This window comes from Plecotus auritus, assembly GCF_963455305.1.
Source record: "Plecotus auritus genome assembly, chromosome: 4".
In the NCBI taxonomy this organism is placed as follows: domain Eukaryota; kingdom Metazoa; phylum Chordata; class Mammalia; order Chiroptera; family Vespertilionidae; genus Plecotus; species Plecotus auritus.
In genome coordinates this window covers 127,027,444-127,051,663 of record NC_137775.1, presented here as the reverse complement: position 1 = coordinate 127,051,663, position 24,220 = coordinate 127,027,444, and the positions used below count along the sequence as shown (strand labels likewise).

The 24,220-nt window shown below is 38.8% G+C and overlaps 1 protein-coding gene across 2 annotated transcripts in view; it reads left to right on the top strand.

Annotated features, from left to right (window-relative positions):
* Positions 1-24,220, top strand: part of UBE2H (ubiquitin conjugating enzyme E2 H) — a 126,584-nt gene that overhangs the window by 69,977 nt on the left and 32,387 nt on the right. Inside the window, exons 4-5 of one of the 2 annotated variants that reach the window (XM_080666937.1) lie at positions 18,313-18,352; positions 19,828-19,880. The exons of the other annotated variant lie outside the window; for it this stretch is intronic. Coding sequence (XP_080523063.1) covers positions 18,313-18,352; positions 19,828-19,880 — 93 coding nt within the window. The remainder of the gene's footprint in view (positions 1-18,312; positions 18,353-19,827; positions 19,881-24,220) is intronic. 2 annotated transcript variants of the gene reach the window in all.

The following is a 24,220-nucleotide window of genomic DNA, read 5'->3' as shown; positions in this document are numbered from 1 at the left end:
CAGAAACCTATGCACTTTCTTATATTAATGATGTAAAGTGAAATTGGTTGAGACAAATGACTAGGCTAATTTAACTTCTTCATACTTTTTCTTTTGCCTTTCTGTATGCTTTTAGAACTTTGTAATACCTACAAAGTGTACCATCTTCTCTTAAGGAAGTAGATGTAGTTGAAATATTTGTACAAGCTGTCCTTGTTTCCTCCAAAGAAAGATTGCATAAGAGAGTTTTAATCAGTTGTGTGGGGTGACCCATTTTCAGGTCATCAACAGTGTAATTACTGTTGGAATGTGCTTTAAACACTTTACTGGGGAGTGGCTCACTAGAATAAGCAAGGCTTCCTTTTCAAGTAATATAGATAGTTTTAGAATTATACAGAAGGGCAAGGAGATAAGAAAAACCCAACCTCAATGTTCTTTATAAACCCTGCCTCTTATAGGATCTAGGCAGGCATACACTCCTTCCTGAGCCAAATTTTGAGCTCTTAAATATTAAGATGTATAAATTTAGATTAAGCCTCCTTAATACCTAGATCTTGGAATTTAAAAATATATATGTATATATACTTTTTTGTTTTATATTTATATGTAAGTATATATATGTGTGTATATATAATTTTTAATTGTATAAATGCTCCATATGTGTGTGTGTGTGTGTGTGATAAATTAAAATGTATCATAAGCCTATCCCTCACTGGATATCATTATTTACATTCTGGTGTATGTACTTCAAAACATTTTTCTGCATATTTAAGTATATATTCAATATAATTTGACATGCTTATCTTTGGGATGTCCTCCAAACATAGTTTGATAGAGTTTTCAGTATTTACATGATTTCTTGAGATATAACTAAAAATGTCCTTTTAAAAACAATTTGCATCTTTAAATGTTTGTTTTTTTTCAAAATAGTAATAAAGCTACCTCAAATCCTCTTTGGAAAGAAAAGGAATATAAATAGACACTTTGGGAGGTTAACAATGCCATCATTGTTCCAAACATCTTAAGCTCAACTTTTGGAATTTTACTTTCTCTTTGAATATTGTACGTGATGGCAAATCTTGATGCTTTGAAGCTGGATATAAATTTTTGAAATGGCTAATGGTCATTTAATCCCAGAGAATAAGGTGAATGGGAAAACTGAGTATCATTAATTGGAGTAAAAAATTATGTATGATTATGAAATTGACTTCAGTTTAAGGATTATGATTTTCTTATAAACTGACCCTATGGGAGTTTTCAACGAGAAATTATAAAACTCCTTTAATCACTTTAACATCATTGAAATATTTGCTTAGTTTTCCTGAGTTGACTGCTTTGAAATAAATCATCTTTGATTCTTTCAGTTCTGATTTATTTGAAAGTTCACTTACTTTTATCTTTCTCATTCAGAAACATTCCTAGAATGCTTAGCAGTGCTGCAGGGTGTCTCCAACTGTAGCATTAGGAGAGTGTGATTGGTCAGTGGAGTGATTCTCGCCCTGGTTTTCCTTGACCGTGAGAATGATACCATCTGAACTGTTGCTTCCTCTTCTAGAAAATGAGATATTGTAATTAAATGAACTCTGCATGCTTGATATTGATCAATGTATAAAATACTCAGGATGTTTGGCATTCTGCTGGGTAATTGGGAAGGTTTAAGGTTTTCTCTAGTTAGGGAGAGAATATATCAGTAGATCAATATAAATAAAATATATCAATAAATAAAATGTTGCATATGTTTTAGTTACAGCGTGCCATTGCTTTTTAGGAGATGTGTGAGGCAGTGCCTCAGTTGAGGGAGAGAGTGTATAGAGGAGAGAGATATGTGTTTCATGTGTTGAGAATATAGTCTTTACAAAGCTTCAGAGATGTGAAAGTGCACATGAGATCTTTAGACATACTCTTTCAAAACCCCAAGTAATTTTCAGGCCATGAAGATTTTGTTCTATGCAAAGAAGTTGCTACCGTGACTGCCATATTCCATACTTCAGAGTCACAGTTTTCAGCTATTAGATGTGCTCATCTAGTAAGAGAAAGCTTTTACCAAAGAAAACATAGACTTGCAGTTGCTGTGGGGGTGAAGTAAAGAAGTGATTTCATAAAGAGGGTAATATAGAGCAATTATTTATAAAAATAAAGAATAACCAATAAGCATAGGCTATAAAATGGTTTTATGCCTAATCCACATAATGCAGATTTATTAATGAGAGAATATATGACTTATCAAATTGACAGGTTAGATGTTATTGGTAAAAGGTATGAGATGTAGCCAACCTAGCCAGACATATATTGATCAATAAAGATTTTATATCTTTTGGGTCATTTTACTTAAAAAATAAATTATCTAAAGGAAATACTCAGCCCTAGCCTGTTTGGCTCAGTGAATAGAGCTTCGGCCTGTGGACTGAAAGGTCCCAGGTTCGATTCCAGCCAAGGGCACATGCTGGGGTTGCGGGCTCGATCCCCAGTAGGGGGGCGTGCAGGAGGCAGCCGATCAGTGATTCTCTCTCATCATTGATGTTTCTATCTCTCTCTCCCTTCCTCTCTGAAATCCATAAAGAAATATATATTTTTTTAAAAAAATAAATAAAAAATAAAGGAAGTATTCAGAGATGTACTCTAAGATTAATGTGCAAGAATATGTACATTGCAGTGTTGTTTTTAAAACTTAAAAGTTGGAAGCAACCTAAATGACCCAGTTGACAACAGTTAAATTATTATACAGCCTAATGAACAAAATGTTTTACAGCCTTTACTCGTGTTTTAACACATCTTTAAAGGTACACACAGAAAAATGTATAACTTTATATAGTGTAACTTTTTTTTCCATGCAAATTCCAAGTATGAATGACAAAATATTAAGTATATTAAAGACATTTTTCTGTAAATTTCCAAATATTCTACAAGTTTCTTTTTATCCTAAAAGTAAATATTTTAAAACATATGGCAAATACATGTCTTTTAAATATCCTGTCTGCATCCTTGTATGTGCCTGCACTTTTCTGTCTTCTACTCTAGAAAGCCATCAAGCTATCTGTGGCCAGAATTCCCACCTAGTGGCTTGCTAAGGACCTATTGCTTCCCCCCCCCCCCCACCAAAACCCCCCTTCACTCTCACACACACACACACACACACACACACACACACACACACACACCGTTTCCCACCAGCCTCCTTTCTTTTTTCCTTTCAATGTTAATTATATATGTGCATAAGTGTAAATACTGTTTTCTTTCCTTTGTCTTTCTGACTGTAGTTTAGCTTACTCCATATTGTGTACTGTCTTTACACCTTTACACTTAACTGTTCTTTACTCCTTTCTTTGCTTACATTTTCCCATCTCTTGGGCGGTTGTCTCCAGCAGTTCTTACTACTTCTCTCTTCAGTCTGACTGCTCCACTTGTTTTCCCCCTGCTTAATTTTTCTCTTCGTTTGAACTAAAAAAGGCCCCTGTACATTGCTAATAGTAACAACAGTACTACTTTTATTAAAATTGAGGGAAAATAAAATGTCTTCTAATAAAATATAGACATGAAATAGTAGATTTAAGTTTTTTAGCATCTAAGGTCTTGAAAGTACCTTGAAGTCCCCTCCAGGATATACCGTAGTCTTCATCAGATCATACCTACTTTACTTAAACACTTGCATTTAAGAGAGTTAAGTTGTCATTTAACCTTATTTTTAAATTATTACTGGCTAATATAGTAACAGAATTGCATTCTACTAATTTCAGATAGAACTATAGAGTATTTTAGAATCTTTTGTAAATAACCTTATGACCAATCTGGGCACTTGGTCACTATTTATACTTTTTTAAAAAAAAAAAAAAATAGAAACTATGTTGTAAGATCCAGCTAACAAGTCTAGAAACTAACTTTTGAAGTACTGTCTATGTGTATCTCTATATTAACAGTGAGGAACAGCCTCTCCCAGGAGCAGGCTGTATGTACTGCAGGCTGTATGTACTGCAATTTGATGATACCAAAGCTGAGCATGTAGAGGAATGGTTGGTTGAGAACAGGATTCTGGAGGGACCACTTAATGGTTTGCTAAATGCTGATTAGAATGGCCAGGAAAAACCTCCACTCATTCTGCAGTGGAATTTGATGTCAGTAGCATATAGCAAGAGCTAGCCAAGCCCACTGAGTAAATGGAGACAAAGTGAAAAAGTCATCCTATCTAATAAAAGAGTAATATGCAAATTGACCATCACTCCAAGGCACAAGATGGCTGCCCCCATGTGGTCAAAGATGGCTGCCCCCATGTGGACACAAGATGGCCACCACAAGATGGCCTGCAGGGGAGGGCAATAGTGGGCAGTTAGGGGTGACCAGGCGGGCAGAGGAGGGCAGTTGGGGGGGACCAGGCCTGCAGGGGAGGGCAGTTGTGGGTGATCAGGCCTGCAGCAGAGGGCAGTTAGGGGTGACTGGGCCAGCAGAGACCAGGCCAGCAGGGGAGGGCAGTTGGGGGGGGGGGGGGACCCAGGCCTGCAGGGGAGGGCAGTTGGGGACCAGACCTGCAGCAGAGGGCAGTTAGGGGTGACCACACCTGCAGGGGAGGGCAGTTGTGGGCAATCAGGCCAGCAGGGAGGGCAGTTGGGGGAGACCAGGCCAGCAGGGGAGGGCAGTTGTGGGGGACTAGGCCTGCAGGGGAGGACAGTTGGGGGGGGGGACCAGGCCAGCAGGGGAGGGCAGTTGGGGGTGACCAGGCCTGCAGGGGAGGGCAGTTAGGGGTGACCGGGCCAGCAGAGGAGGGCAGTTGGGAGTGACCAGGCCTGCAGGGGAGGACAGTTAGGGGTGACCAGACTGGCAGGGGAGAGAAAGTTAGTGGTGACCAGGCCAGTAGGGGAGGGCAGTTAGGGGCAATCGGGCTGGCCGGGGAGCAGTTAGGTGTCGATCAGGCTGGCAGGGGAGTGGTTAGGGGTGATCAGGCTGGCAGGCAGAAGCTGTTAGGGGCAATCAGGCAGAGGCAGGCGAGTGGTTGGGAGTCAGCAGTCCTGCATTGTGAAAGGGATGTCCCTTAAGGGGTCCCAGATTGGAGAAGGTACAGGCTGGGCTGAGGGACACCCCCCTCCCTCTGTGCACGAATTTCGTGCACTGGGACTCTAGTAGGCAATAATAATAGTTAAAATACTATATGGCGCTATACTAATGGCCTTCACAATTAGGTCAGATTTTCATTTAAATAGGATGGTTTAGGTCATCCTATTCCAAGGGAAACTAGATTAAATAACATGTCAGAGTCCCTTTCTAAATCTCCCAATCTGCCGTAGGTTTTTTTGTTTATTTGTTTTTTGTATCCTTACCTGAGGACATTTACACTGATTTCTAGAGAGGGGAAAAGGGAGAGAGAGACAGAGGCAGAGACAGAGACACCGATGTGAGAGAGACACATCGATCAGCTACTGGTATGTGTCCTGACCGGGAATTGAACCCTTGACCTTTCAGTGTACAGGACAATGCTCCTACCAACTGAGCCACACCAACCAGGGCTGCCATAGGTTCTTAATTAAAAGATGCTCTAATCATTACATCATATTCTTTTTCCTTATGCCAGCAATTCAGGGAAGCAATTTAACCTTTTTTTAAAAAATATTTTTTTGTTGATTTCAGAGAGAGAGGGATAGAAACATCAGTGATGAGAGAAGAATCATTGATTGGCTACCTTCTACACACCCAATGCTACCCCCACCCCTTGGTTCATAGGTTGATCCTCAACCACTGAGCCAACGCTGGCTGGGCTGATTAAACCTTCTTTATTGCCCAATGGCACACTCTTCTGGCATTGTTATTTTTATTTCACTATGGCCAGAAATTATCTCACAATATCTTTAGAATGGAGTCTTATAATATGGTATAACTAAACTAACTATAGAGTTTAGAATATTTACCATTTTACTTTGTGTCTTCGTAGGTGGAAACATTATATTCCTTCAGGAACTAGTTTGAGTAACTTAAGTTTAGTCAGGGATGGACCAGAATTTAGATTAGAGAAGTGTGTCATTCATGAGAGGTTTTGGATTAGTCATTTAATAAAGGCCTACTTGAACCACTGTATTTCCACAAACAGAATGAATTCTTAGACTGAGAAAGCATAATTCCATTAAGGTCACCTGTATAGTCCTCTACTTTCATGAGCTTGGGTTTGAATTTAGTTCCTGTCTCAAACAGTTAAATAATTGCTACTCTGGTCGTGATCTATAGCTTTTGAATTCCAGTAGAGAGAAACAAATTTCTAATGGGAAGTTTTATTAAAAACTTTAGATAATGCTATGAGAATGTAAAAATTGGCAAAAGCTCTTTTTACTGATGTTTTGAAAATGAAGTTTTTCAGGATGGATTTTTACAATGATTATATCGGGCAGCTGAGGCAGAACCTACTTTCTCAGAAAATTGATACATCTTAACATCATTTGTTCTAATCAGCTCCACAAATTTATGAGATACCGACTGTGTGCAGGGCATTATTCTAGGTGCTAGGGATACAAAAATGAACAAATTGCTTCCTTGACGCTTAAAAATTATTTTTGGGGGGTGGGAGAAGATAAAACAAAATTTTAAATGTCTAATAGCTTTATGCAGAGAATGGACATAATAGAATTGACATATTAGTTACCTTAGATTAGGTATTCAGAAAGGGCCTCTCTGACAAAGTAAATTCAAGCTGAGGTTTAAATGGAAAAGGGGAAAAAAAGCCAGCACTGATCCTCCAAGGTCAGGGATGAGAGCATTCCTGGCAGAATAATTTGTGAGGACAAAGGCCCTGAGAGGCAGACAGGTGATTAGCATTCTCATGGAAGAGAAATGAGGCTGGGAGGCTGGGTGAAGAGTGAGATATGAGAGAACGGTCTCCTAGGGCTTTTAAGGCCAGGTTAAAGGGTTGAGTTTTATTTTTAATGAAATGGGAAAGCCATTGAAAGATTTTAAACATATTTTAATGGTCACTTGACTGATATAGGGAAAGAGTAGAGATACTAGTAGTTTGGATCAGAGTTTTGGATCAAGAGGCCAAAGCTGAGAAGAAACTCCTGTGTAGATATACATTGCTTTGAAGAAATGTGGCTATATTAAGGAAATCATACAAATGTGCATGATACCAAGAGGAAGATATAAGGGAGGTTTGGGTTGTTTTGTTTGTTTATTTGTTTTAAAATCTTTATTGTTGAAAGTATTACATATGTCCCCTTTTTTCTCCCATTGACCCCTATAGCCCTCCCTGACCGGAAATTGCACTGTGACCTCCCGGTTCATAGGTTGATGCTCAACCACTGAGCCACACCAGCTGGGCTGAGGATACTTTTTGTGTTTTAATATTTTTTTTTATTGATTTCAGAGAGGAAGGTAGAGGGAATGAGAGATAGAAACATCAATGATGAGAGAGAATCATTGATTGGCTGCCTCCTGCACGCCCCCTACTGGGGATGAAGTTCGAAAGCTGGGCATGTGCCCTGACTGGGAATTGAACCTGTGACCTCCTGGTTCATAGGTTGATGCTCACCCACTGAGCCACGCCAGCTGGGCCAAAGTTGGTACATTTGTTTACTTATATCTCTCTTCCTTGCCAACCCATAGAAACTCCATGAAGGCTGTCTCTGAGTCTGTTTTACTAACAAGCCCTTCTCTCTGTCTCAGAATCTGATATAGTGCCTGTTCTGTAGAAGAATACAGTTGATCCTTGAACAATGCAGAGTTAGGAGTGCTGACCTCCTATACAGTTGAAAATCACGTATAAAGTTGGCCCTTTGAATCTGTGGGTTCCCAGCCAAGGAGTTGCCCCTTGAACAATGCAGGTTTGAACTGCATGGGTCAATTGAAAAACTCCCTGTATAAGTGGACCTGTACAATTCAAACCCACAGTGTTCAAGGGTCAGCTGTATTTGTTGAGTAAATGAATGAATGCTTACTTAGTGGCATCCTCAAGTCTAAGTTTAGAGGATGTGAATGTTTGGTTTCCTCCCGTTGTAGATGGGCATTTGGGGAGAAGGTCAGGGATTTGCAAAGGATTGTTAGAGAATGGTGATGGTAATGGCTCTTAAATCTTAAGTTGAGTAAAGGAGAAAGGAGAAAGATAGGGCTGATAGGAAGAAAAGGGAGGATCAATGGATTAGAGTTCACAGATGAAAGAATTGTTGATGCAGTGGGAAGCTCTTTGACAGAGATTGGAGACTGTGGTGGGAAAGGGGATGTCTGAATTTGTGAGTTGGGAGGTGAGGCTGTTTGTGGAGATGAAAACATTCAAGATGTGTCCTGGGAGTATGAATGAGATATAATAGAGGAAAGGTCACTGAGGAGAAACTTAAGGAACTGACTGAGAAGCCAGGGTGTCTGGAGTGTGGTCTGTAAAGGTGATAATGTCACTTAAAATGACAGGAGTTGTGGGGAAGAGAGACTTGGGGGCCGGATGTTCAGGGACAGAAGAAATCAGTGGTCAGATTGGTCCTATTAATGAAAACCTGCTGTTAGCGGTCTATAATATCTCAATTCATTCAGCTTCTTCTTATTAGCCAGAGTAAAAATAGTAGTTAGCTTTCCCTCCCCCTCCTCCAGTCCACCTCTAAGAGTAGCCTTGCCTTTGCACATACTCGCTTCTGTTAGATATGTCCACTTCCTTCTTGAATTTGGCTTATGTCAGTTTTAATTTTGCAATTCAATATTATATACTCTCCATTTGTTATATAAAAATTCCATCTAACTTGCTGTTTAGGTTAGCCTCTGCTTTAACTAAAGTAGGAGACCTCTAGCTTTTGACTTGGTTATTCTGTCATCTTTTTGGCATTAAATCCATTCCTTCCACTTTAGGATTGGTACAATGAAAACATGTACTCTTGGCTTCCTTTTTCTTTGGTTAAAGTGAAATTCTTTTAAAAACAAGTCAGAAAAAATAAAATAAAAAGTCAGAATAATGTCCCAGTTCCCTTTGAAAAGCTTTTTCACACAATTTAAGATTTGTTTATATTCCTGATGCTGGTGAAAACCATATTGCTTGAAGGAACTTCAGAGATTATACCATACAGTTGCTTCATCTTAAGGATGGTAAAAATGAGACTCAGGAAGGTGGAGGATATATAAACTAACTAGTTGCAGAGCCTGCTTTCTGGCCTCCAGGCTAGTGTTTTTCCCAAAAAAACAAAATGCAATCAGAATAGTCTTTTTAATAATAAATAGTAGAACAACTGTATTTTTCCATTTTCAGTGTGATAGGGTTATAGGAAACCCAGTGTCCCATAATCAAAATATCCTCTACTACTCTTCACAATTCCTACAGGATTAAGAGATGGATGGGTATGTAGAAGTAGTATTTTTATTTTTACCATGAGGAAAATGAGATGAAATTACTTGCTTGAGCTCATTAAGCTAATTATAATATTAGTGAGTGCTTACTGTGTACCATTTATTGGTCAAATGCTATACATATATTAATTCATTTAACCTTCATGACAGTCATATTATGTGTAGATACCATTATTTAACTTAGCTTTATGATTAAGGAAATAGAAAGGTAGAGGTTGAGTAACGCTAACTTGCCCAAAGTTCATAGAGGGGAACTTAGGCGATCTGGCTGGAGTCTGATTTTTTAACCACCATGACTTTGTGTTTTTTCCCCCCCACCATGACTTTGTTTAATATGAGTGGCAGAGACTTGGAATTGGGTCTTGAAATTTGAAGTCCAGTGTCTTCTATATTTTACTGCCTCTGACCATGAAAATAAATACTGCCTGACTCAGTATGGTTATATGAATGACTAGGAAAGTGAAAGATAAACTATGGAAACAGGAAAGTGATTACAATCGTCTTAAATGAAACTACAGAAGACTAGGTTTAAGGGTGCAGGTTTTGATAATCTGCTAGGTTGGTAGAAGGGTTATGCTGTTGAAAGATAACACTTCACCTTTTCTTAGTTATAAATGACCTTTTCTTATCCACCCAGCCCAGTCCTCAGACTCCATATTATCAGAGAGAAAGGAAGAAACAGAAAAGAGGACCCCTTGTTGAGTTTAGATCTCCTGAACACACACAGGATCAGTTCAGAAGTTCCCATGACACAGGGCCTTGAGAGGGAGCTATTTGCTTGGTTCCTCAACCAAGAAGAGACCGGCCCAGGTCCATCTCTCCTGAGTAGGGAAGGCTCAGCTCTCTAAAGAGACTTCTAGTCGGGTGCAGGCTGCCATGGGCTGGGCCTGGCTGTCTGAGGTAAGATGATAATCTATCAAATGTGCATTAATGCACAGAGCTGGCAGTGTTGCTAGTGCAACTTGCAGCGTCCCCATCTCTAATCACCTCTTCCTGCATGCTAGGAATGGAGAGCCAGGTTATTGCCCTTGAAGAGTCTATAGTCTGATATACTGATAGGCGAGATAAGATTCAATCTTTTAAGTATATTTTAAATACTTATACCTACTTTTAAAAATAGAATTAATCAGTCTGATTCTGAATGATCTCCTTTATGTGGGCATTTGTCCTGAAGATGGAATATCAGAATAATTTAATGTATTTACTTGTTTCTCACAGGACTTTATAAGGTTATAATTAAATTGCATCAGCCACAGCTGCCTCAACCATCTGCAGTCCAGGCTTATTTTATCCCTGGGAGAGAGCTATCGTTTTTTGCCTTTGACGCTTTTTCACCTATTTACCTTAGAGGTGGTTTACTTTGTTTCATGAGTCACTCGTTTGATCTCTCATATTTTGAAGATTATTCTAAAGGAAATTTCTGGATAGATGACTGGCCCTAGGTAGTATTTCATTCTATCCACAAATTTAATCATTAAAAATAGCCTCACAAGTAAATGAAGCAAAGGTGAAAAATACAATGAGTCTTTGCCTCTTTATTTACATATTGACCCCTGTATCAGAAGTTACTTGAAAGTGTGTGCAACTTTGTACAGATCCTCTCTTGAGATTGACACAGAAACAGGCTGAAATGAAAAACAGTTCTTCAGCATGACTGGGCACAATGTTATTTACTTTCTGTGCCTATTAGCCTATGGGTCAAGAGATTTGTTATTCTAGAGCAGTTGAGTGTTAGATTGAAACAAACCAAAAGCATGGCATTTTCTATTTTAATAATCTGTGCAATTATTTTTTTAAATAATGTAGTTTTGCATCACCTAAGCATGATTTGCATTTCTCCTCCAGAATTATAAATCATCTAATTCTCTTTTGCTAAAAGAAAAAAAGAGGTGGTGAGCTTTTTAGTTAAACATTTGTTTTATTATCCCCTTTTTCACAAGTGCTTGAGCCATGCCAGAGAATAATTGTCCAAAAGATTTAAAACAAAGGAGTTCTAAATTTTATGTGGTCAAATCATTGAAATACATAATTATAAAATATCTAGTAATGACTAAAATCTTAAATCATGTAGATTAAAATGACTTGTGTCCACTTATCATGTTTCCATAAAAGCAGTTTTCAAAATATATTCTCTTAAAATATCTTCAAAATAGTTCCTGGTTGAATGGAAACAAGTGTTAGGAAAATTCTCTTGTTGCAGACGTATTCATTAATGTGGTGTTAGCATTGCCAAAAGGAAAGGGAACATGCCAGGGCAAACATGCTCAGCCCTGAGAACGTTCCTTCTCTGAATTCCTAGCCTGTTCTTTCTCATCTGCTCCCCTCCTCGTCCAAAAGTTCCATTGTTGCCCTCATTATCCAGAATGTAAATGGCTTTTTCTGAGAACAAATGTGCAAGAGATATATATGCTCATTTCTAGTTATTTGCTTTGGGTATTTTTAACAATTTGCTTCTCAATTTTTAACAATTGAGAAGCCCTGTATAGGAAGAGAGCACTGTAGTCTGGAAATTGTTAGTTGGTTGGTCTGGCTGTGCTTGTTCCTCAGAGGCCAGGTTATAAACCCTGTTCTGCCTACTTTGGAATAGTCAGCAGATTTTGTGTCTCTTGGTGGTATTTTATTTATTTATTTATTTTAAATATATTTTGTTGATTTTTTACAGAGAGGACGGGAGAGGATAGAGAGTTAGAAACATCGATGAGAGAGAAACATCGATCAGCTGCCTCCTGCACACCCCCCACTGGGGATGTGCCTGCAACCAAGGTACATGCCCTTGACTGGAATCGAACCTGGGACCCCCCAGTCCAAAGGCCAACGCTCTATCCACTGAGCCAAACCAGTCAGGGCTCTTGGTGGTATTTTAGCATATTAGTAGCTTTGTATTCTCCAGAATACTTCTGTTCCTAAAAATGTGTCTTTTTTTTTTTTTATTGTTTGAAGTATTACAAATAGCAGTACATATGTCTCCTTTTTTTTTTTCCCCATTGACCTCACCCACCCCCCCCCCCCCCCGAAAAATGTGTCTTATAGAATAAATTTTCTTTAAGGACTTAATCTCTGGACATTTCCCCTTAAGTTTTCTGTATTCAGGACTCTAGCCATTGTTATTAAATCCTACATTTTTAGAGCTGATAGTCCCTTTACAAACAGAATAATATTGGATATTGTAGAGATTATATAGTCTAGCTACTTCTCTTTGCAGGTAGAGAAACAGGCCCACAGAAGTGATGTGACCTGCCCAAGGCCTGCAGTTGATAGCAGAGTTGGGACTAGTCCCAAGTCTCTGTTAGTACTTTTCTCTTTCTAGTCTGATTCTACCCGTCTCAGATAGTGTTTTATACTTAGTAGGGGCACAGGGGACTGGGCTCCAATGACCATTTATTACTTAAGAATATGTTTACTAAGTCCTTTTTGGCCGCTCTATTATGTACTCTTGGACTCAATCAAGTCAAAAATCTAGATTTAATTGGAAACAGTGTGGAAACTGTATTGATTCCAAATATAATTTCCAGGCCTTTTACAAGGAGGGAGGCACCTTAACCTTTCAGAGACAGTTTTGATAAGCATACAGAGGTCTTTCACCATAGCTGTTTTCTTGACGTATACTTTTGAAGTTCCCTGTGACATAAGTTGTTGAAGCTTCATTCAGTCTTGGGATCTGCCATTCCCCATCATTCTTTATCCAGCAGGCTTCCCACCTTACTCAGTGAAAACCAGCATCCTTAAAAGGGCCCACAAATACTCATCACCTCTCTGATCTCACGACTAGTCTTTTGTCCTTTATTCACTCCACTTTAGTTTTACTACTTACTTCGTTTGCTGGTCTTCTAACACATCAGGCAAACTGCTGGTGCACTTTGCACTTGGCTATTCGTGCTATGTGAACACTCTTCCTCCTAGATAATGAATGAGCCTCCCTCACCTCCGTCAAATTAAGTCAGCTTCTCCGTAAGGCCCTCCCTGACTATCCTATTTAAAATTGCAGCCCCCACCCCAGCATTCCTATTCTGAGTCCCCTTCTTTTTTTATTTAGTTTAATTTTTAAATTATATTTATTGGGCCGACATTGGTCAACATGAACATACAAGTTTCAGGTGTGAGTTTCTATGTTACAAGATCTGTATATTGCACTGTGTGCCCACCACCCAAAGTCAAATCTTCTCCCGTCACCATATATTAGGACCCCCACTGGTTCCACTGCTTTGGCTGTGTTTTCTCCATAATCCTTGCCACCTTTTAAAGCATTTGTTTGTTTTTTAATCCTTACCCAGTATAATTTTTTCCATTGATTATTTTAGAGAGAGTGAAAGGGAGGGGGAGAGACACAGAGAGAGAAAAACAACGATGTGAGAGAGACACATCGATTGGTTGCCTCCCGCATGCAGGATCAAGCCTGCAACCACGGTATGTGCCCTTGACCGGAATCAAATGCAGGACCCTTCAGTCTGCGGGCCAATACTTTAACCACTGAACAAAACCAGCACGGACAGCACTTTCCTTATAGCATACGAAACTTCTGCCATAGATGTTGCTTCACTAGGTTTTATTTAGGAGAATTCTAGCAGAAGCAGGATTTTAAGTATCAAGATGAATTTTTAAGTTCTTAACTGTAGTTTCAAAAAAAATATTTTTCACATAATAGAACAAGTTTCTTGAATTAAACCTTACAGTGCCTAAACATTAGTGTTTTCCATGCACCAGAAAGTTTCTTGGCAGTTGTGATAGCAGTATGTTCCTAATATATGTAACTAACCTTGAGGACCGGGTGCCTAACAACCTGAGGAACTTCTGATTTTTTTGTAATGAATTTGTATTATATAAACAGTGTTTAAAATATGAGACCTCAAATAAAATAGTTGATTTCAGTGATGCTTTTCCTTAAAAGATGCAGCACTAGATAACCTATGTATAATTAGATTTACTTCAATATTTTTAATAACCGTAACTTTTTTTTTTTTATTGATTTCAGAGATAGAAATATCACTAATGAGAATCACTCATCGGCTGCCTCCTGCACACCCCGACTGGGAATCGAACCGTGACCTCCTGGTACATGGGTTGACACTCAACCACTGAGACACACCAGCCAGGCTAATTAGGTTTATTTTAGAATGTTTGCTATACTGTTTCTAATTTTTTATTTGAAAGCTTTTTTTGCCCTAGCTGGTTTGGCTCAGTGTATAAAGCATTGGCGCACAGACTGAAGGGTCCTGGGTTCAATTCCGGTCATAACTCAGATCCCCAGCCCTGGTCGGGGCTCATGTGGGAGGCAATCAATCGATGTTTCTCTCAGTGTGTCTCTCTCCCTCCCTTCCGCTCTCTGAAAATCAATGGAGCCTGGCTGGTGTGGCTCAGTGTTTGAGCATCAACCTATGAACCAGGAGGTCACTGTTTGATTCCCTGTCAGGGTTGCAGGCTCAATCCCCAGTGGGGGACATGCAGGAGGCAGCCAATCAATGATTCTCTCTTTTCATTGATGTTTCTATCTCTCCCTTCTTCTCTGAAATCAATATATATATATATATATATATATATATATATATATATATATATATATATATATATAAAATCAATGGGAAAATATCCTCAGGTGAGGATTAACAGCAACACAAAATTTGTCAAAGTTTTTTTCAACTTCACATTGTAGACATTTTGGCAAGTCAGAAAAGTAGTAGTAGAAATAATGGGGGTCTCTAAAGTTGACTGCCATGGACACTTGTTCGTTTCCCTCTGACCTTTTTACATTGCTGTGATCCTATGTCTGGAATGGGAGTGTGATTTGAAAATGGGAAAAAATATTTCCACCATGAAGAATTAAGCAATGTCAGCAGTTGTACATATTTGCTGCCAGTTTCCTATTTATGTGCACACTTTTTAAAAAATGGAGCAAATAATATATAAGCACATTCTGTCTTTTTAAAAGGCATATAAGTGTTATAGATAAATTCATATTTAATTACCATTCCCCATTCTGTTTCCATCTTCCACCATTGGCCCTGTACTCTCACTGAAATAATTGCTTTTGTAATTTTGATATATATTGGTCCAGTACAGTTTCCATACTTGTTACCATAGAGAATATGTAGCGTTGCTTTGTTTTAGTTTCTTCAAACAGTGTTATGCTGTAAATATATCATTCTGCAACTATTTTCCCTCTCAGGTTTGGATCTATCCAAGTTGGTACTTACTGATCTAGTTCATTACCTTGGCTGTATAGGACTCCCAGTCTATGGATATACTACAGTTTCTCCAGTTCCTTTTGATGGGGTTAAATTTGTTTCTTAGCTTTTATAAATAGCTAGAGGCCCGGTGCATGGCGTGGGCGGTGTGTGTCCCTTAGCCCAGCCTGCACCCTCTCCAGTGTGGGATCCCTCTCACAATTTAGGACTGCTGGCTCCCAAATGCTCACCTGTCTGCCTGCCTGATCACCCCCTAACCACTCCCCTGCCATCCTGATCGATGCCTAACTGCCCATCCCTGCTGGCCCGGTCACCCCTAACTTCCCTCCCTTGCCAGCCTGGTCACCCCTAACTATCCTCCCCTGCAGGCCTGGTCACCTCCAACTGCCCTCCCCTCCTGGCCTGGTCCCCGCCAACTGCCATCCCCTGCAGCCCTGGTCGCTCCCAACTGCCCTCCCCTGCAGGCCTGGTTGCCCCTACCTGCCCTCCCCTGCTGCCCAGATTGCCCCTAACTGCCCTCCCTGGTCACCCCTAACTGTCCTCCCCTGCAGGCCTGGTCCCCCCCAACTGCTCTCCCCTGTAGGCCTTGTTGCCCCCAACTGCCCTCCCCTGCTGGCCCGGTCACCCCCAACTGCCCTCCCCTGTAGGCCTCGTCGCCCCCAACTGCCCTCCCCTGCTGGCCCGGTCACCCCCAAATGTTCTCCCCTGCAGGCCTGGTTGCCCCCAACTGCCATCCCCTGCAGGCCTGGTCCCCCCCACAACTACCCTCCCCTGGAGGCCTGGGTCCCCCCCAACTGACCTCCCCTGCTGGCCTGGTCCCTCCCAACTGCCCTCCCCTGCTGGCCATCTTGTGGTGGCCATCTTGTGTCCACATGGGGGCAGCCATCTTTGACCACATGGGGGCAGCCATATTGTGTTGGAATGATGGTCAATTTGCATATTACCTCTTTATTATATAGGATACTGCAACGAATACTCCTCATAGGTCTTCTCGAACACATGTATTAGTGTTTTTCTAGGGCAGTGGTCGGCAAACTCATTAGTCAACAGAGCCAAATATCAACAGTACGACAATTGAAATTTCTTTGGAGAGCCAAATTTTTTAAACTTAGACTTCTTCTAACGCCACTTCTTCAAAATAGACTCGCCCAGGCCCTGGTATTTTGTGGAAGAGCCACACTTAAGGGGCCAAAGAGCCGTATGTGGCTCGCGAGCCGCAGTTTGCTGACCACGGTTCTAGGGTCATGTAGATTTGTATTCTGCTTTTTCTCCTCTTACCCTTAAAACATGAGCATTTCCATTGGCTTTAGTATAATCTCTTCATAAACACATAACTCTTAAATCTAGACTTTGAAACCTCTTTCATTTCCATAATGAAAAATTAATATGAAATTGTAATGGGACATAAGGCTTTTCTTTCTACATCAGAGTAATTTAAACATTGCATGGGTTCTCTTAATAGTAGTAGATAAAACATTAAGCTATTTCAACACAAAGGATTAAAAAACAAAAATTAGAAGCATAATTAATACTTGGAGTGGCTAGAGCAAGCAAAGACTGGCATACCTGGGATTTTGTGTAGTGTCCCCCACTTCTAAGTCTAAAGACGTTTTTAGATTTTTCTGAGATGTCCTCTGTCATGACTCATCCTTGAGGGTCTTCCTCTGATGCCACTTCTCTGCATCTTTCCTGACAGCTTCCTCTTCCCTGACTGTATCAGCTCTGTGCACACATTACAGCTAATTCTTCATGTCTCTTATCCCACTGCTATAGCGACCTCCTCGAGAATAGTGTAGTCTTACCTATTTTGTACCCTACACAACCACAGTGCCTGAAACATAGGCGTTGACCAAATATATTTTGAATAAAGGAAAGTGAGACCATGTGAGGGGGTGTGAGAGAGTGGGAGTGGGAAATAGGGATGGTCACTTTAGTAAGGAATTTCAATTTATCGAAAGTGAAATGGAATAGGAAGTTTTAAAAGGAAATGAGGTGATAAGGTTGGTAAAATGACAGCTTTGACAGTGGATCTCTATTTTAGAATATTGCCATCTGCATACATACAGGCTGATTAAATCACCAGTTTTACATTACAAAAATTCATTTCTTCTTGGAATTGAAATATCAATATATTTGTTAAAGTCCATACTTGTTTTTCTAGGAATAAATTAAAAAAAAAAAACAAAACAACTTGGATCCCTGACAGACGTAGCTATCGTACAGAATTTTTTTTCTTTAACTCCTTGCCTCATTCCTTGGTTGCCCCAATTTTAATCAAAATTGGGTTTCCTGGAATGAGTTAGACTAAAGTTAAAGGAAACATTTTGGTCACCGATCTTATGAAATCCTTTGTGGTTTGGAAGCAGTACTCCTTTAACATTTCAACAGTTTCATTCATGTTCCGCACACAGTGTAGCAGAACGATACCAGTAACTGAGCTTCTGAAAGAGAAGTTCAAATGCAGAACCTACTAATTTAGAGATTGAACAATAAAACTTGGGGGAGGGGAGTCAGAGTAGCTTTCTTAACTTTTATCAGGACACTAGTTATAAACCATTTAAGTATCAGTTTTCTTGGCAAGTACCTTCATAATTCTGAAAACAATTTCTTTTAATGATCATTTTGTATAAGAGGCTGCATTGCTCTCAGAGTTTGCGCATTTTAAAAATAGAACTCTAATGTATTTTAAGTAAATGCTATTGTAAGGAGAATATAGTCTTATCAGTATTCAAAGATCTAAGATTGAAAGGTAATGAGTTCTGAGTATCATCACCTTTTCCCAATCTGAAAATGTTTCTGATACAGAAATACTTTAATTGTTCTCTGGGTACTTTTTGCTGCTAATTAACATCTCTTTTTACAGGATTCATGAATAAAATTTTCCATCCCAACATTGATGAAGCGTAAGTAACTTTAAAAATGTTTAAATCTTAGCAGCAACTGCTCTTGATTAGAGTTCATCTCTCTCTTCATTATACAGAAGCTTCAATTATCTTTTTGGATTTTATCAGCAGATAGGACTATCTGAATGGTCACTTAGACTATACAGTCCCAGGGATATGATATTCTAAACCACTTAGTTCAAATTCTGTTGGACTGCTTAGTTTTTCCATTGTCATGAATGGGTCCTTCATGTTCCCTGATAGCCAACTAGCATTTGTAATATTCCACATTTCCATTCTCTGTTAGACACAATTCAAAGATCTGTTTTTAATATACAGATTTATTATTTTCAGCCCTTTCAAGTATTTCTCAGTTCATGAGAGTAAAGCAGACATGACTAGTTTCATTTCAGTGATTGTATCTTAATTACCCCTTTATTTTCTTCTAATATTAGTGATATTTTAAATGTGATACCCGTGCCTCCTATTTTGTTACTTCAGTGATGTTTAGAATACATGATTATTTATTCTGCGTTTTTTTCCTTGTCATGGCACTAAATTTTGATATTTTGTGCACATACACATGTACACATTCATGTGGGGTATTCTGAACACTGTGTGAGTAGGTTGTATACATGCATCATGCCCCATTGTCCTTTAATACTTCTATGTATCAGTCATCCTAACAACAAGGATAGTCTCTTATGTAAGTGCAATATAGTCCTCTGACTCAGGAATTGAATATTAATGTAGTAGTACTTTTAATCTACTGCCATATTCTCGCAATGTACTTTTTAGCGCTTTTGTTTCTTTTTTTTTTTTTTTTTATTCAGTAAAGGATCCAGTCTAAGCTCATGTATTGCATTTAGTTGTCATGTTTCTTTATACTACTTTAATCTGGAACAGTTCCTCAGCTTTTTATAAAATTGACATTATTAAAGAATATAGACCAGTTATTTTATAAGACAACTGTACCTCAATTTGGGTTTGTTTGACATCTTCTTACTGTTACATTCAGAGTATGCACTTAAGGCCAGAAAACCACAAAGTGAGATTGTGTCCTCCTCAGGGTATCCTATTCAGAGGCATATAGGTCTGTCTGCCCCTGGTTACCAGTGTTAATTCTCATCACCTGGCTCAGGTGTTGGTTTCTCCATTGTATAGCTATTGTTTTTCCCTTTCAATCTATACGGAGACACTTAAGACTTTGCATACAGGGTGGGGCAAAAGTAGGTTTATAGTTGTTTGTATGGAAAATAATATAATAATCAATAAATAATAATACAAGAATAAACTCTGTTTTGCATACTCACAACTCTAAACCTACTTTTGCCCCACCCTGTATTGTATTCTGATTTTCTTCATACTTTCCCCAATTGGGATTTTTTTTAATGCTCTATTAAAAGTATTTTTCTTGATAAATAAAATTAGTTGCCAGATACATGCAACTAACTTTCTAATTTTTAAAAAAATGCCATTCTTTCCATCTGTTTCAGGTCAGGAACTGTGTGTCTAGATGTAATTAATCAAACTTGGACAGCTCTCTATGGTGAGTTTGGCCATGGAATATTTTTTAGAGATGTTGAGACACTGCCTTAAAAAAAATGTTGTTTGGCTTTTCTTCTCTGATTTAAGATGTTTTGTTGGGAATGGGAAGGGATTTTGAAGTCCTGCATGGGAGAGTTTTGATCAGTGAGAAAATTTTTTTCTCAAGTTCAAACTTCGGTTTAGCAGAAGTTTAAAATAATCTTGTGTGATTCTGAAATTAAGGTATAGTGATATACATATGCAGACATAGAGATACATATTAAAATGTTTGCATATCTGTGTGTATTCAGAAGCACATTGTATACATGTTTATCTGTAATACTTTTTTTTTTCTTTTTAGAAAAACATTAAATGATATGAGGTATTAAGAGGTTTGGGGTATCATCAGTTTCAAAGACCTAAACCTTGCTATGAAGCAAATAATAATTTAGCTTTACCTTTAGTGCTGAACTTGACATCTATGTACAGTGAATCAACAATGAATTCCCTAATTTAGCATTTCAAAATACTATGCTAAATATCACAGAGAATATAAGGAGTATCAGGCCTTCTCTCCCTTAGCTTGTAACTTGATTGGGGAGCTAAAAATATTTTAAAATATATTTAAAGTTAATTAGGAATACAACAAATTAGTATGTTTATTCCCCCACATATCTGAGTCCTCAGACATCACAGACTCGCCCTGCTCTCGTGCCCTAACCCCATAAAGCTTCCGCTGATGCTCAAGCTGACAGTAACCTCTGGCCGCTCTTACATCTTATAGCTCTTTTTTTTGTGGCCTGCATTTACTTTGTGTTTGTTGTTATGCCTATGTTTTTTGAACTACTAGATTATTTCCTGCCTTACTTTTTGTTTAAGGTGTGCATGTCTGATTTGTCTTAAAGTCCTGGCACTCCTAACACTGTGCCTTGCACCAGTGCATTTGAAAGAATGAGTGGTACAAACAACAATTGCTGAGAGATACAAGAAGAGGGAGGAAAGATCACTTTAGGTTGGGGTTAATCAGGGATGGCTTCCTCTTGTTGAAGAGTTGTGAGACCTTTTAAAGATTTAAGGTATCTAAGACATCATTTTCTAGCCACAATCTGTGAGAACCTTGCCAGACACACTTATACAAGGATGGTGCATGAGAATCACAGAGGAAAGTTGCTTACCAGCAGTGCACAGTTAGTCCTTTTTTCTCCTCCTAATTGTGGCTATTTAAGAATTATCTGGCCCTAGCCAGTTTGGCTCAGTGGATAGAGTGTCAGCCTGCGGACTGAAGGGTTCTGGGTTTGATTCCGGTCCAAGGCATATGCCTGTGTTGCGGGCTCAATCCCCATTGTGGGGCATGCAGGAAGCAGCCGATTAATGATTCTCTCTCATCATTGATGTTTCTGTCTTTCTCCCTCTCTCTTCTTCTCTGAAATCAATAAAAATATTTTTTTAAAAAAATAGTTATCTGGCCGAAACCGGTTTGGCTCAGTGGATAGAGCGTCGGCCTGCGGACTCAAGGGTCCCAGGTTCGATTCTGGTCAAGGGCATGTACTGTGGTTGCGGGCACATCCCCAGTGGGAGGTGTGCAGGAGGCAGCTGATCGATGTTTCTCTCTCATCGATGTTTCTAGCTCTCTATCCCTCTCCCTTCCTCTCTGTAAAATATCAATAAAATATATTTTTTAAAAAAATAGTTATCTGTTCTGCCTAGAGTTCTTCTCTAATCTTTGTGTGACTGGTACTTTTCTCACTTCAAACATTACTTCTAGAGAAGCCTTTTTCCCTAGCCACTCCATCTAAAATAATAGCCATCCATAACACAGCACTCTGTTTTAAAAATCTGTCTTTCCAACCAGCATTTGTTTATTGGCTCTCTTGTTCTATTAGATTGTAAGCTCCACAGGAGCAGGGATTTTGTGTGCACATGTGTGCATACATGTACACGCACATGTCTAAAATAGTGCCCAGTACTGTTTAACAAGAGTTTTTAGGAAATTACAGCTTACACGGAAAAGTGACAAGAAAGAACATATACTCGAGTGAGGTTGATTAAATGGATTCCTTTTAAGATTTTTTTTTTTTTGTAAAAATGTCTCATGGCAGCCTGCCTGGAATATCTGATGTAATGATGTCTTTTCTTAAACTGCATTCACATTTTAGAAATGTACATAACAAAATACTGCAAGCTGGTTCCAATTACAGTAAAGTAAACTGGATGTTAGTTTAACTAATTCTTTTTTTTTTTTTTAATATATTTTATTGATTTTTTACAGAGAGAGAGGAAGGGAGAGGGATAGAGAGCCAGAAACATCGATGAGAGAGAAACATCGATCAGCTGCCTCCTGCACACCCCCTACTGGGGATGTGCCCGCAACCAAGGTACATGCCCTTCACCGGAATCGAACCTGGGATCCTTCAGTTCGCAGGCCAACGCTCTATCCACTGAGCCAAACTGGTCGGGGCTAGTTTAACTAATTCTTTTACTATTGACCAGATAACCTTTGTGGAAGAGGTTTGACAATTCTCAAGCACCTCACATCTCAGAACAGATTATTTTTATAATAACAGCTTTATTGAATTATAATTTACATACATAAAATTCACCCATTTAAAATGTGTGATTTGATAGGTTTGGTATATTTGCAGTTATTACTACATTCTCATTATAAAATATTTTTATCACCTCAAGAAGAAACCTGTTACCCTTTAGCTATTACCCCTTTATCCTCCTAGGTCTAGCAACAACTGATCTACTTGTCTCTCTAGATTTGCCTATCTTGAGCATTACTTATAATAGAATTATATGTGGTCTTTTGTGACTGGCTCCCTCCTCCCCATTTCATATAATCTCTTCATGATTCATCTATGTTGTAACATGTATTAGTACTTCATTCCTTTTCATGAAATATCACATTTTTATCCATTTGTCAGATAATGGACATTTAGGTTGTTCTTACTTTTTGGCTGTTATGAATATTTGTGCACAAATTTCAATGTGGACATATGTTTTCATTTCTCTTGGGTGTTTTACCTACGGGCAAAATTACTGGATGGAATTTCTGTAACTGTTAAACCATTTGAGGTACTGATATATATATTGTTTTCCAAAGTGGTTTTACCATTTTACATTCCCAGCAGTAGGTGTCAAGTGTAAGAGGTTCAGAACACACTTTAAAGCAGAAGGCCAGCCCGGCTGGTGTAGCTCAGTCGATTGAGCATCATCCCATGGAACAAAAGATCTGGGGTTCGATTCCCGGTCAGGGCACATGCCCAGGTTGTGGGCTTGATCCTCAGTGGGGGGTTGTGCAGGAGGCAGCTGATCAATGTGTCTCTCTCATCAATGTTTCTATCTCTCTTTCTCCCTTCCTCTCTAAAATCAATAAAAATATATTTAAGTTAGGGAGAGGTGGGGGAAATAAGAGATCAACTGAAGGACTTATATGCATGTATATAAGAGTAACCAACGGATGCAAAACATTGGGGGGTGAGGCATGTATGGGAGTGGGGTGGGGGGGGGCAATGGTAAGATATGTACACATATAATACCTTAATAAAAAAAATTAAAAAAAAAATAAATATTTAAAAAAAAGAAAAAGAGCAGAAGGCCAACATGACTAAGATTTCATCATGTCTGTAAAATGTTAGAACATGTTCTTTATTACCTTGCAAAGTATTTAATAAGTAACATGAATTAAACCTTATTGGTCAAAGTGAACTTTTATTTTTGTATTACATGAGTGTGAATTATCACTAAATGTTCCATGATACAAGAGCATGGACATACTAACATTACAGGTAAGTGCAGGAAGCCAGAAGAAATATATTTAGAATATAGTCCAAAGTATATTGTGCATGGGAGAATTGTTGTGATATTTTGCTCATACCCAAACTATATTCCTCAAGAAAATTTTATAATTTTATTTAAACTTAAGTCTTCTTTCATAAAAAGTTTTAGGAGCAGATAAATACAATTTATATCAAAGTCCTGGTGGAAAGGGCTGGTTCAAATTACCTTGTTTCTTTTACTTTATTTTTATCAATTTTAGAAAGGAAGAGGAGAGAGAGAGAGACAGACATTGGAAGGCAGTCGAACTGAGCTACCTAGCCAGGGCTACCTTGTTTCTTTTAGACTTACCTGATCTTGAGATCTAAACTGAATTTTTATTACAAGTTGCTAAAGCCTCTGGCATTGAAGGTTAATTCAAAATTGGTGAATTCTGAATTACTCTAATTTTTACTGTAAATTCTTGAGAGAATCTTTATTCAAAGAACAAAAAAAGTCTAATTTAATACAAAACAACTAATATGAGAAAGTTGTCGTATTAGCACACTCAACTGAAAAGCAAAATGCTTAGCCTGGCAACCC